A 13,825-nucleotide genomic window follows, 5' to 3' on the forward strand; every position below is an offset into this window, starting at 1 on the left:
GTTGAGTAAAGGACCCTGAACCAAGAAACCAAGAAATGCAAGTTCCAATATTTTATACCAAAGAACACACATAAATACCCATTTTGTTAAATAAGAGCTAAGAATTATGTAAAAGTACCAAAAGATTTGTATCCACCACCACCAATGCTTTAGTGACTCATGACATCCAATCAAGAAAGACTCATCACTGTTTAGATTCAATATGGTGCAGAGATGTAATGCTAGGAGGCCAGGCTTCTGGGCAGTATGTGAGTTTATGGAGAAAGAAGGAATTAAAAGCATAGTTGCTGGATTGTAACCTAGCCCCCAAGGGAAAGACAACCAGGAGAATTTCTCTTTCTTTCTTTCTTTTTTTTTTCAGACCAATGCCTACAGGGAAATTGTGTGGTTAGAGAATAATGTAAGCAGAGGAGAGAGTGTCTAATGAACACATATAGGAGGCTGTAAATGCCTCCTCTGATGACCCTTAGACTGAGCAGCACTGAGCTAGACAACATATGGTGTATCTTTTGGTGTCTTAAGTCTCAATCAAACCCCTGACTCCTTCCTACTCTCCTGTGTGAGGCAGAGCTTCAGTCTCCATCCTCAGCCAACTAAGGAAGACCTTGACCTTCCCAGGGAGACCTTCTTCCATAGCCTCAGGTCCAGGTGAGAGCTCAGTAGCTTCTGCAGGGAGGTTAAGAGAATAGAACCCAAGAACATTTACTCAACATCAGCTGAGAATCAGGCCCCTAGCCCAGAGTGGACTTGGTGTCATTGCTTGCTTTGTGATTTATCATTTATTTAAAATATGTCATTAATTCATTATTATTAATTTGCTCATTATTTTGTATGTGTTCCTAATATTAAAATGAGAAATGAATGTTAAACTGATCAGCACCAGGTTCATGGCTTAAAATGCTTTCAGTAAAAAATTTAATTCTGACAATCTTTTCAGTTACAGAGAGTTGATAAGCAGGGTATTAGTTATGGAGAGGAATGTTATTCTGTTTAAGATGAGACATACTCAACTATGTTTATATTGAGAAGAATGCAGAGAAATGAGTTCTTGAAAATCTTACTAGCAATAGAAAAGTTCCTGATGTACTTTTCAGGGTGCTTTACCCTTTCCTCTGGGTATGGAAACTTTTATGTGAGTAAATGTATGCCTATGAGCCATAGTTCATAATTATTTCAATACCTTAACACTGTGCATATATATGTTTATTAGTCCTTTCCTTTCTGTGGTGCAGGAGTCTGACAACGTCTTTGTCTGGTAAACTGAGGCAGGGCACTTTTAATCCTTGTTTCCAATGCTTTCTCTCAAAGAAAGTATTACTGTATTTTGCCTTCACAAACTACCTTTTTGCCTTATAGTGTAATGTGTGTGTTTACCCCTGTGTCCATTTTATACCTATTTATCACTCTTTTCATATAAATGTGCATATATGTTTATTATAATGAGTCATGGAAGTTAGCAAAACTTAGCCCTGAGCTCCTTTGTCCATAAGAAGCTTTAAAAATGAAAATTATGAAGTACTACAGTAGAGAAAAGGGGCAGGCCCTTCTCTCCTTCTATCATCTGGGTTGATCCCTTGCTATTGGCCTCAGATTATCAGACTTGGTGGTCTGTGCTTAGACCGTCTTCTCTGCCAGCCATGTCTGGGCATCTATGAGAAGCAAATCCCTAGCAGCAAAGGCTCAGGGGCCATGCTGGAGGTAGTGGCAGTTAGTACATGCATAGTTCTCAGAGCAGGGATTTCCTGGATCCATGTACTCCAACTTGAGTCTTATAATAAAGAGTGATAGATAATTTAATTTAATCATAGTAGGCAAGGTAAACACATTGCTCAGTGGATGTTTTTACACCAAAGTTAATACCAAGCAATAAGCACATACTGTGATGAAGGCCACCCTCATATCTCTGTCCAAGCTGGGAAACCTCGTTTCTCAACTTTCTGTGATGTCAATTATTATCACTTCTGTTTCTCTTTGACCTCACACTGGCTCCTGTATAGCCAAGAACATCCGAAAGAATCACCTACTTCAGGGGCTTTCTTCAAGTTATTCCTCTGACAGCTGAACATTTTTGAAAAAATATCCTAAGGGAGGTCCTCCTCCCCTTCCTTCTGACCCTAGCCTATCAGGTCTCATCAGGGCTGGCTGAATTGTTTTCCTCTGTGGCCTGGCAAGGCTGCTCCTCCCTCAGGGGGGAAAATGTCCTAATTCTAACGTCTTCCTCCTTGTTATCATCATCATCTTCATAATCATAGTTATTGTCATTACTTCCTCCTTATAATTACTATCTACACTCTGTAAAATATGATGGGTTTTATTATGCTGCTTTTTTATAACATATAATTTCTGAGTCATTTTAACCATTTATTTATTTATTTTGTGTGTAGAGGGTTAGATAGATGGCTCTGTCACTGAAGGCTAGGTTCACAACCAAAACTATTTTGTGTCTGCAAATGATCACAGGAAACAGAAGACAGTATGAGGGGGTATTTCTCTCCTATAGTGTGGGTTGAGGCCTTGCTATTGGACTCAGATTCTCAGGCTTGGTGGTCTCTGGTTAGATCATCCTCTCTGCCAGCAATACCTGAGCATATCTAAAAATTAGTATTTCTGGGTGATGATGATACTGATTATTGAGAGTGTGCTCTGTATATCCATAAAATTATATCACACAAATTCTTGAATGCTCACTCCCTTATACACACTTTTCTTCATAACATCTTTACCATCTTTTACTTATTTTAAAAGAATTTTACTGAGGTATAACTACTTTTTACAAAGACCAGAAATATTTAATGCATATAATTCAGCTAGTTTGTCTATATGAAAATATGTGTTTATACATAAAGTTATATACAGTTAATTTCTTTATGTGTCTGTGAAGTTATGTCATGTGATGTTTTGCTGGAAGCTGTTTTGTGAGAGGGCACGTGATGTTTTGCCATGTTTTGCTCCTGTCTCATCCTAGGAGCATGACTTTGGCTAACTGAGAACATTTGTTGGTGGACTTTGAGAAGAGGAGATATATAGAGGCCCACAGTTAGTGAGACAACACTTTTTGGATTGACATCACTGAGCAGAGAGAAATGTTCCAGAGAACTTCTTAGGGCAATCCAACTTAATCTTGTGGCTTTCACCAATTTGTCCCGATCTGCTGAATTGTGCTGATTTGTATTGCTGTTTGGTGTTGGCATTTGGACTGGACAACAAATAGTGGACTTGCCCCAATGAACTACTTTTAAAAAGGTCTACAACCCCTTTTTCCTAATAACCTTCTTTCTCCTCTGCCTCTTGTCGGTGGGTTGGAAGAGAGGTAGAAGCATTTAAGAACCCTAAATAAAGTAGTTTTGTTAAAAAAAAATCTAAGCCTACAATGGATGCCTTTGTGTGTCCTTAATGTATGTGAACTTCTGTTTCTTAGCAGCCTCTGATCACTGGGGAGAAAACAGCTGGAACAGAGTCAAACATATTACTTGACTTTAAGAAATAATTTCTAACTAAATCTGTGGTATGTATAAACTCTTGGGGGAATAACTCAGTGTAAAACAAGGATTCTTAAATAGTAATAGCACTAGAGATACTCTGTAAGGTCGTAAGCCCATGGATTAAATTAAGAAACTTGTTTACAGTAGAATACAAATTATATTGTTTATCCCTTTCAGCAATGTCATTTTTATGAATATTTCTCATGTTATTTTTTTGTCATAGTGATATACTACATATGGAGCCAAGAAACAATACACACCCTTTAGAATTTGTTCTATTGGGATTTTCACAGGACCCGGACCTGCAGCCTGTTACATGTGGCCTTTTTCTCTCCATGTACTTGATCACCTTTGTTGGAAATTTGCTCATTATCCTGGCCATCATCGCAGATGCCAGCTTGCACACACCCATGTACTTCTTTCTCTCTAACCTGTCATTTGTAGACATCTGTTTTACCTCCACCACTGTCCCAAAGATGCTAGTGAACATTCAGACAAAGAGAGAAACTATTAGCTATGCAGATTGCATTACCCAGATGTACTTTTTTCTGATTTTTGTGGAACTGGATAATTTCCTCCTGGCTGTGATGGCCTATGACCGTTATGTGGCCATCTGTCACCCCCTGCATTACACTATCATCATGAATCACAGACTTTGTAGATTTCTGGTTCTTGTTTGCTGGATTGTGAGTGTTCTGCATGCCTTGTTACAAAGCATGATGGTGTTACGGATGTCTTTCTGCACAGAATTGGAAATCCCACACTTCTTCTGTGAGTTGAATCAAGTGGCCCAGCTCGCCTGTTCTGACACCTTTATTAATGATGTGGTCATGTATGTTGCACTTGTGGTATTGGCTACTGTCCCTCTCTCTGGCATCCTCTACTCTTACTACAAGATAGTGTCCTCCATACGTGCAATGTCCACAGCTCAGGGCAAGTACAAAGCATTTTCCACCTGTGCATCTCACCTGTCGGTGGTCTCCTTATTTTACTGCACAGGTCTAGGAGTGTACCTCAGTTCCGCTGCAAGCCACAGCTCACAAGCAAGTGCAACAGCCTCTGTGATGTACACAGTGGTCACTCCTATGCTGAACCCCTTCATCTACAGCCTGAGGAATAAAGATGTAAAAGGATCTCTGAAGAGACTCTTAGTGGGGAAACTATGAGCGGTCTCTTTACGCTGGGATTGGAAAACTTACCTTTATTGCAGCCATCAAAGATTCAAAGCCAGAAGCTTGGTTTTTACGATTAGATGGTAGAAGCAGAATGTGTTTTATTTCTTTTCTGGAGTTTGCATTACCTGAGTTCAAACTTACTCCTCTCTGAGAACCTTTGTTAAGTGCTCTCCTGTGTCAGCATTTGTTCCATTCACTCTCACAACTTTTCAGTTCTTTCAAACACCAGACCAGAAATATTTGTAAATGCATTTCTCTCACATGAAGCTTGGATTTTAAGATATATGTCAATATATCTTAAACATTGACATATATCTTAAACACAATTTCTTCTAACATGACGTACATTAAGTTCACAAATATTTATTTTGTTTTACATAAAGATACCTATGAGTTTACTGTATATTAATAAAAAATACATCTAGTAATTGATGAAATTTATATGCTTGTGGAGTAAAGTCTGAGAACATAGCTCTCTTCTGCAGGTCACATTTTATATGCAACTACAGTGACTATTTTTTGTAATGCAGCCTTTAATGTATTAGTGTGCTTTATAATTAAAGATTGTAGCCTTTAACAGTCTATTCATTTTATTTTTTCGACACATAGTATTTGCATCTATTTGTGGGCTAAAATGTGATGTGTTGATCCATGCATACAATGAGTAGTGGTCAAGGTAACTTGCATTTCTATCACATTAATTACATTTGACAGTGAGTATATTAAAAAGTCCTTTGTTTTCACAATTTTTTTATCATTGTTAACTTTATTCACCTTATTGTGCAGAGCGCACAATGCTATCTACCTAACACTGAACTTGTATTTAAGATCTTTTGCTCAGCTTGTTGCCCAAAGCCAGAGGTAAAAGATGCTTTGGAGCTGTCTACTCTACTATTAATCTCAGGGCAGACGTTTTTTGAGATATAAACTCACATATAATTCTATTAGCCTGAGAACATCTTCTGTGGACAAAGATATCTAGTTATATTCAGTGTATACAAATCAAATATTGAGTGAAAATAAAGAAATTTATTTTAAAACAACTCTCTCAGAAAGGTATAATTTCACCATTTATTGAAGATAAAAACACATTTGCATATTAATGAAATGGGTGTGCTTGTTTGTTTAACACATACAACCCAAAGACACAACAATTTGGTATTTACAATGTGAAGAATAGAGTTAGGAGTGTATAAAGTCTTTCTTTTTGTAAGCAAAATATGGCTTTCTATAAGATCAGAAATATTATCTGTTAAGTAAGATTACTGCAGCCCACAATATACATTTGTCCATAATTTAGGATAAAGCTCTGACAGTACTTCTGGGGGGGTGTGATATGACACACTGCACACACAAAATGGCTGTGTCCTATGTCAGGGCCAAGGCTACAGTGAAGTTACATACTGTAACATGGCCATTCCCTTCCCTAAACATTTCAGATTTATTCCATGTCTGAATTTTAATTAATTTGTAGTCATATTCAGAAATATTTTATTGTTGCAATTTTTTAACACCAATATTAATCAGCCCCATAAAAAGCCATGACTTCTTTCAGTTTAAGAAATTTTTTGCTGTAGACAAGAGGGTTTTTCTTAATTCTTACAACATGTTTTGATCATAAGTGTTCTCCTCCCCAAGCTCCTCCCAGACTCTTCTGCTCTTTCTCCCTACCCAATTTTGTGTCTTTAAAAAACCCCAAAACTAACACAAAGCCAAAACAAAAAATTACAGACAGGCATGCACAAATAATCATTTTGTATTTTCCAGCTACTCCTGAGCATGTGGAATGTGGTTTATATACCCAACAGGACTCTGATTTTTCCCACTTTCAGCAGCTTTCAATTGCAAATAACTTCTTCTCTGGGGGAAGGACTTTGCGTCTCGTTGCCCTTTTTCATGCTAGAATTTTTGTCTGACTTGAACCTATGCAGTCTTGTGCATGCTGTCATAGTCTTCGTGAGTTCATATGTATACCAGTCCTGTTGTGTCTGGAAAATACTATTTCCTTGAAGTTGTCTACCACTTACTGCTCTTACAATCTTTCTGCCTCCTCTTCAGCATACGTAGTGAGCCTTGAGGGGGAGGTTATAATAAAGACCTCCCATTTTGAGCTAAATGCATGAAAGTCCCTCGCTCTTTGCTAATTATCTAGTTGTGAGTCTCTCTGTTTATTACTATCTGCAGGAAGAAGTTTTTCTGGTGAGAGTTGAGCAGTGCATTCATCTATGGGTATAAATATTTCATTAGAAGTTGTTTTATTGTGATGTTCTTTAATAGAATAATAGAAGTAGGTTTTCCCTTACTACTTACGTTATCAAATGTGGAAAAAGAAAGGTGATGATTAACTAGAAGGTTCACACCTACTGACTATGATTCACAGATACTGGAAGGTGCTAAACATAGCAAAGGAAGAGAAAATCAATTGTCAGTCTCATCTAGCTATGAACCCTGCAAGCTACAACTTGGTCCTTCAAGCCACATATACGCTGGTGAAACAGTGACACAAATGTTATGGGAGAAACCAACTACTTTTAAAACTTGGATTTATAATCCTCTCCATGAGCTAGAACCTATAACTGAAACTGTTACTATGCCAAGAACCCAAGATTAGATAGATTGTAGGCTCTAGGGGGAAATAGTTTTAAAATGTTATAAATAAAACACCAGGTAAATATATTAGAAGTTATTGATGTCTAGGGACTGGGAAGCTAACAAAATTTTTACAGCATTAAAAGAGCCACACTAGGCACCTTATTTGGACCCAACTCTTCTTACATGTACTGTTATCTATATCAGTATCTCAAGTGTGATGCTGTACTATAATTTTGTAAGATGTAACCATTGGGATGGAGATGGCTCAGTGGCTAAGAGGACCCAGGTTCAATTCCTAGCACCCAAGTAATGTGATGACTCACAACCACCTACAACTCCTGTACCAGGGAAGCGGATACCTACTTCTGTCCTTGAACATACACAGTGCAAAGATATACATATAGGCAAAATAATATCTACAGAAAATATAGTTTGAAATGAGATGTCACTATTGTGGAAAGTGTTCATAGATCTTTGCTTTCTCTCCATTTCTTTTATTTTTTTCTTCCTTCTACCCCTTCTCTCCTCTTCTCTCTCCTTTATGCTTTATTACTTTACTTATAATGGATCATATTATATAATTCAAATTAAACTAAAACTCATGATCCTCTTTTCTTAACCTCCGAAGTTCTGCAATGACGATTATACATCCCATTGCCAGGCTGTGCTTTTATGTACTTACACACCCATACTAATCTACAATAATGCCCAAATGAATGATTATTTAAAATTAAATTAAAAGTTAATGGTACACAACAAGTTTTTCTTTATGATTTGAATTTTGTTTTTAACTAGAAAATGTGCATGTACGCACAAAGGTTCATTCAGCAACAATCAAAGTTTAAGTAATCATTATCTGGCTAAGTAAAAAAAAAGAAATTCACAGAAGCAATTACATGTTTCTTATTATCTATGGAATTTAGAAAAAAGCATATAAAATAAAAAAACATATAGATTCTTTATATTTCTGTTACTGTGCTAAAATATTATGACCAGAAGCTCATAGAAGAAAGAGTTTGTTTTGACTTATGTTTCCACACGAAGAGCATATAACAGCACAAGAAGTGTGGAAGCAAGAGACCTGATAGGAATATAAAAGGCCATATCTCAAACATATACAGGAAGTAGATAAATAAAAGGAAGTGTTGTTACCCATGATCACACATACACACACCCAAAACTGGAAGACAAGTCCCTATTTCTGAAAATGTCATGGGCATTAGACACAGAGTCCAGTGTTAGTATAATGTTCTTTTTTCATTGAAATGCTGATTTCTCTCCCACAGTCTCAGGTTTTAATCCGGACATTGCATTGTGATACTTATTCTAAGTATCGCCTGTCTCAACTTTGTGTAAACATGCCAAAGTAAAACAACCAGCCACAATGTTGAACAATGGAGAGGAAGGAGTAGGAGGGAGAGAGGAGGAGTCAGAGGAGAGGAAGGAATGGGAGGCAGAGGAGGAGAAGTGGCAGGAGAGAAGCTGGGAGAACAAAGGCTGGAGGAGAGGTTTTGGAATGTTGTGGAGAAATGAACCGGACCTAAGATATCACTAAAAGCAAGTATAATGGGTAAAATCTAAATGGTAGGAACAATGCAGGCTTGGTGGTTTAGGATGGAGTAACTATTGCCCAGCATTGTGTTCTAGGTTAACTAAATAAATCTTAGTCTCTGTGTGGTGATTTGGTTATACAGCTGTTTAGGATTAACCACAACTTTACTAAAAGATATACCAATAGAAAATATTAACCACCAAATACAACAAATGGTGCCCAAAGTGGGGCTTTACTAAAAAATATATCAAAAGTAAATATTAATGACAAATACAACAGTCCAGAGACCCCTGAACTGGAACTAATTGGAGTTCCTTTTCTTTGAGGACTGGAGTTCATGATATTAGAAAGCACCATGCTAACTTCCAAAGGTTGGAAACAACCAGTAGTCCTATCCAGTTATGATGCCTATGAACCACAACAATGTTCATCATGGCACCACAACTCTAGGGGCATAGTAGTGGTATACATAGCTTGGTGGTATGCCAGAGCCCACAGGCAGAGTTCAACAGTTCTTGAGTTGGGAGTGAGGATTGAAAGAAAACTTAAAAACAAACAAACAAAACAAAACAAGACACTACACATGGGATCTGTTAGAGAGGGCTTCTTGTAGAAACCAGGCACTCAGTTTATTCCACAGTCCCTTTCTATAGTCAGAGCAAAGCACTTTGATACAATCAAGTTCATCAAGAAGTCAAACTTGTTTACCTTGACCACCTGTCTGTGTGATCCTTAAACAAAAGGAAGTGAACTTCGAAACACATCCTGTCTATCCCTGTTTCCAGGCAAAGGCCGTGGTGAAAACATGTTTTTCACTGAAAGCTCAATAATAAAAGCACCTGGACAAACAAACAGCTCTCCACAGGTATCCCCTTTTATATTTTAAAAATTGACCATAGCTTAAGAGCTACGGAGCAGAAGATTGTGCCTGTCTTAGGTTGTCTCTCTTGAAAGATATATTCTTACCAATCATTGGTTCATGAATTCCATCATCCATGCCCTGTCTTAGGTTGAATATTCTTCAGAGATATCTTACCTTTCTTTGACTAATTATCATTGGTAGGAGAAATGCTCCTAATAAGAGTAATAAGTCAAATCATATAACATTCCATAAAAGGCACTTGCAAGATGACCCCTTATCAAATATCAAGCCTGAGTAACATTCACAGGTACCATAATAAAAGGCTATCAAATGACTAGAACCTGTAGTTTACATTGAGGGCAAGAAACATTAAAGTTTGAATCTTGTGTTAAAGTCTTAACATTTCCAAACAACAAAGCATAAGGAGACTATACATAGGCAATTATAGGGCCTCCCAAAAGTTTCTGTAACAAGCTTCTAAATATGTGTCTGTTGAAAACGAGAATAAGACCAAAGTCCCAAAGTCAGTCCTCTTTTCCCCATTCTTCTTTTTTTTGTTGAGAATTTTCCTGATTACCAGACCAATCAAGCTCAGTCACATTTTATCTAAGAGGTTTCTCTGCACAACATCTTCTCTCAAGAGCAGAATGAAAGAAGGGTGGGCCAGGAGCATAAGCCCAATATAGCTCTCAGTTCACCATCAGGACAGAATTCACCATGGTCAACAGCAGGAATATTCTTCTTCTGGTTCTTGCACAAATCACAGGAGCCTTTCTGGGATTCACTTGGCTCCTTCTGCATCCTGTGGAAAAACACAAACATACCCTCTTCCCCATATCAATACAGGGTCTTGGCCCTGCCATATTCCAGTAATTGGATCTTTCCATTTTACTTGGGCATAATAATCTTTGGTATTAGAGTGCCACAATCGCTCAGCCACAGAATCGCCTTGTATATCCATATTCAAAAAATTTTAAATAAAGAGAGCATGATTAAGATAATTCTGTGGTTTGAGGAGATATAACTCTCCCTTTTTTATATTTTGCAATTGGTTCTTAAGAAATCCATGGGTAGACTTCAATACCCCACTCTCAACAAAGGACAGGTCAATAAAACAGAAATTAAACAAAGAGACAATGATTCTAACAGAGGTCATGAATCAAATGGACGTAACAGACATCTATAGAACCTTTCACCAAACACAAAAGAATTTACCTTCTTCTCAGCACCTCATGAAACCTTCTCCAAAATAGACCATAGTGGGTCACAAAACAAGTCTCAACAGATACAAAACGATTGAAATTATCCCATGTATCCTATATGATCGCCATGGACTAAAGCTGGATCTCAATGACAACACAAATAACAAAAAGCCTACACACCAATGGAAACTGAACAACTTGCTACTCAATGACAGCTGGGTCAGGGAAGAAATAAAGAAAGAAATTAAAGTCTTCCTAGAATTCAATGAAAATGAAAGCACAATATACTCAAACTTATGCGACACAATGAAAGCAGTGCTAAGAGGAAAGTTCATAGCACTAAATGCCTTCAAGAAGAAATTCGAAACATCTCATTCAAGCAACTTAATGGCTCACCTAAAAGACCTAGATAAAAACGAAGCAGATACACCAAAGAGGAGTAGATGGCTGGAAATAATCAAACTCAGGGCTGAAATCAATAAATTAGGAACAAATAAAACAATTCAAAGAATCAATGAAACCAAGAGCTGGTTCTTTAAGAAAATCAACAAGATAGACAAACACTTAGCCAAACTAACTAAAAGGCAAAGAGACACCATCCAAATCAACAAAATCAGGAATGAAAAGGGGGACATAATGACAGACACTGAGGAAATCCAAACAATCATTAGCCTATATGCCACAAAATTTGAAAATCTAAATGAAATGGACAATTTTCTTGATCGATTCTGCTTACCAAAGCTGAAACAAGACCAGGTAAATCAATTATATAGTCCTATATCCCCTAAGAAAATAGAAGTGGTCATTAACAGTCTCCCATGGAAAAAAAAAGCCCAAAGCCAGATGGTTTCAGTGCAGAATTCTACCAGACCTTCAAAGAAGAGCTAACACCAATTCTCTTCAAACTATTCCACAAAGGAATACTACCATACTCATTCTATAAAGCCACAGTCACCTTGGTATCTAAACCTCACAAAGACCCAACAAAGAAAGAGAATTTCAGGCCAATCTCCCTTATGAATATTGATGCAAAAATACTCAACAAAGTACTTGCAAACTGAATCCAAGAACACATCAAAGGTATCATCCACTATGACCAAGTAGACTTCATCCCAAGTATGCAGGGGTGGTTCAATATATGGAACTCTATCAATGTGATCCACCATATAAATTAACTGAAAGAAAAAAAACACACACACACACACGATAATCTCCTTAGATGCTGAAAAAGCATTTGACAAAATCCAACATCCATTCATGTTTAAAGTATTGGAGAGATCAGAGATACAAGGCACATACCTAAACATAATAAAGACAATATATAGCAAGTCTATAAGCTTAAAGCAATCCCACTGAAATCATGGACAAGACAAGCCTGCCCACTCATTCCATACCTGTTTAACATAGTTCTTGAAGTCCTAGCTAGAGCAATAGGACAATTAAAGGAGATCAAGGGGATACAAATTGGAAAGGAAGAAGTCAAATTATCACTATTTGCAGATGATATGATAATAGATGTGAGTGAGCCCAAAAACTCTTCCAGGGAACTCCTACAGCTGATAAACACCTTCAGCAAAGTGGCCGGATACAAAATTAACTCAAAAAAATTAGTAGCCCTCCTGTATACAAAAGACAAAAGGGCTGAGAAAGAAATTAGGGAAACAACACCCTTCACAATAGCCACAAAGGACATAAAGTACCTTGGTGTAACCCTAACCAAGAAAGTCAAAGACTTGTATGAAAAAAAAATCTCCACTCTGGAAAAAAATTTTTTGAAGAAGATATCAGAAAATGGAAAGATCTCCCATGTTCATGGCTTGGCAGGATTAACATAGTAAAGATGGCCATATTACCAAAGGCAGTCTACAAATTCAATGCAATTCCCATCAAAATACCAACACAATTCTTTACAGACCTTGAAAGAAAAATTCTCAACTTCATATGGAATAACAAAAAACCCAGAATTGCGCAGGGGCCATGCTAATCTTCTCTGTATCGTTCCAATTTTTAGTATATGTGCTGCCGAAGCGAGCTGGTTACTCGCATGCCTCACTGGGTGCCTGTGCCCATTGATGCCCCTCACGCTATGACTCTCTTCAGACAGAAAAGGGATCTTGGAACTACAGCCACCATTGTTACTACCATCTCATTGGCGGCTGTTGGAGCTACCACCAGGGCATTAGCCATGAGTCATACTGGGCAGACTGCTCAGACCCTGAATAATCATTTAGCCAATGTAGCTCATGCCTTAGTTGTACATAAAGGAATTAATGCTCAACTAAAAGGAAGCTTGATGGTGTTCAATCAGAGGATTGACCTCTTGCAGGAGCAAATTGATACCCTATGGCAAATCGCTCAACCTGGCTGTCAATGAAAGTATGCTGGACTTTGTGTCACTAGCATACAACATGAGAATTTTTCCTGTGCTGCAAATCTGTCTAAACAATTGTCTAGCTATATTTTAGGTAATTGGACTGGAGAATTCGATACTACGATGGAGCAGCTGAGAGTGGCCATTGTCACAGTAAATTCTACCAGAGTGGACGCAGGACTAGCCACAGGATTATCAACATGGATTGCTGCAGCCATGAATCATCTGAAGGAATGGGCGGGCATGGGAGCGTTAGCAGGCCTTCTGGTGTTGGTCTCCTTGGTTTGCCTGTGGTATATATGCAAGATTAGAGTCTCACAACAGTGTGATGCAGCCATGATCATTCAGGCCTTTACAGCCACTGAAGCAGGACATTCTCCCCAAGCATGGTTGGATACCATAAAAAGCTAAAATGATACGCTCAGGATGCGAGGCTAAGCACTGCACTCAGGGTCAGCCGCTTTCGACCCAGAGAAGAGCATGTCTGATTGTATGTGGGTTGATGCCCCAGGTCCTGCCTCTGAGAAAAAGGTATAGGACGGGTCTGATGCTCTTTGGGTGGATGACACCTAAATGAACATCGGTACAA

At 38.0% G+C, this 13,825-nt stretch overlaps 1 protein-coding gene and 1 non-coding gene across 2 annotated transcripts; one reads left to right on the forward strand and one right to left on the reverse strand.

Moving 5' to 3' along the window:
* Nucleotides 1–3,718: 3,718 nt before the first annotated feature.
* LOC110559878 (olfactory receptor 1078-like) lies at nucleotides 3,719–4,648 on the forward strand. The gene has a single exon (XM_021655517.2). It carries the CDS (start codon nucleotides 3,719–3,721, stop codon nucleotides 4,646–4,648), a length of 930 nt encoding a protein of 309 aa, XP_021511192.2.
* Nucleotides 4,649–12,788: 8,140 nt separating this feature from the next.
* Nucleotides 12,789–12,898, reverse strand: LOC132648902 (U6 spliceosomal RNA). Its single transcript, XR_009587284.1, has one exon. It is a non-coding gene; the product is annotated as a U6 spliceosomal RNA (small nuclear RNA).
* Between the last annotated feature and the right edge of the window lie 927 nt (nucleotides 12,899–13,825).

Source organism: Meriones unguiculatus, chromosome 17 (assembly GCF_030254825.1).
Source record: "Meriones unguiculatus strain TT.TT164.6M chromosome 17, Bangor_MerUng_6.1, whole genome shotgun sequence".
Classification (NCBI taxonomy): domain Eukaryota; kingdom Metazoa; phylum Chordata; class Mammalia; order Rodentia; family Muridae; genus Meriones; species Meriones unguiculatus.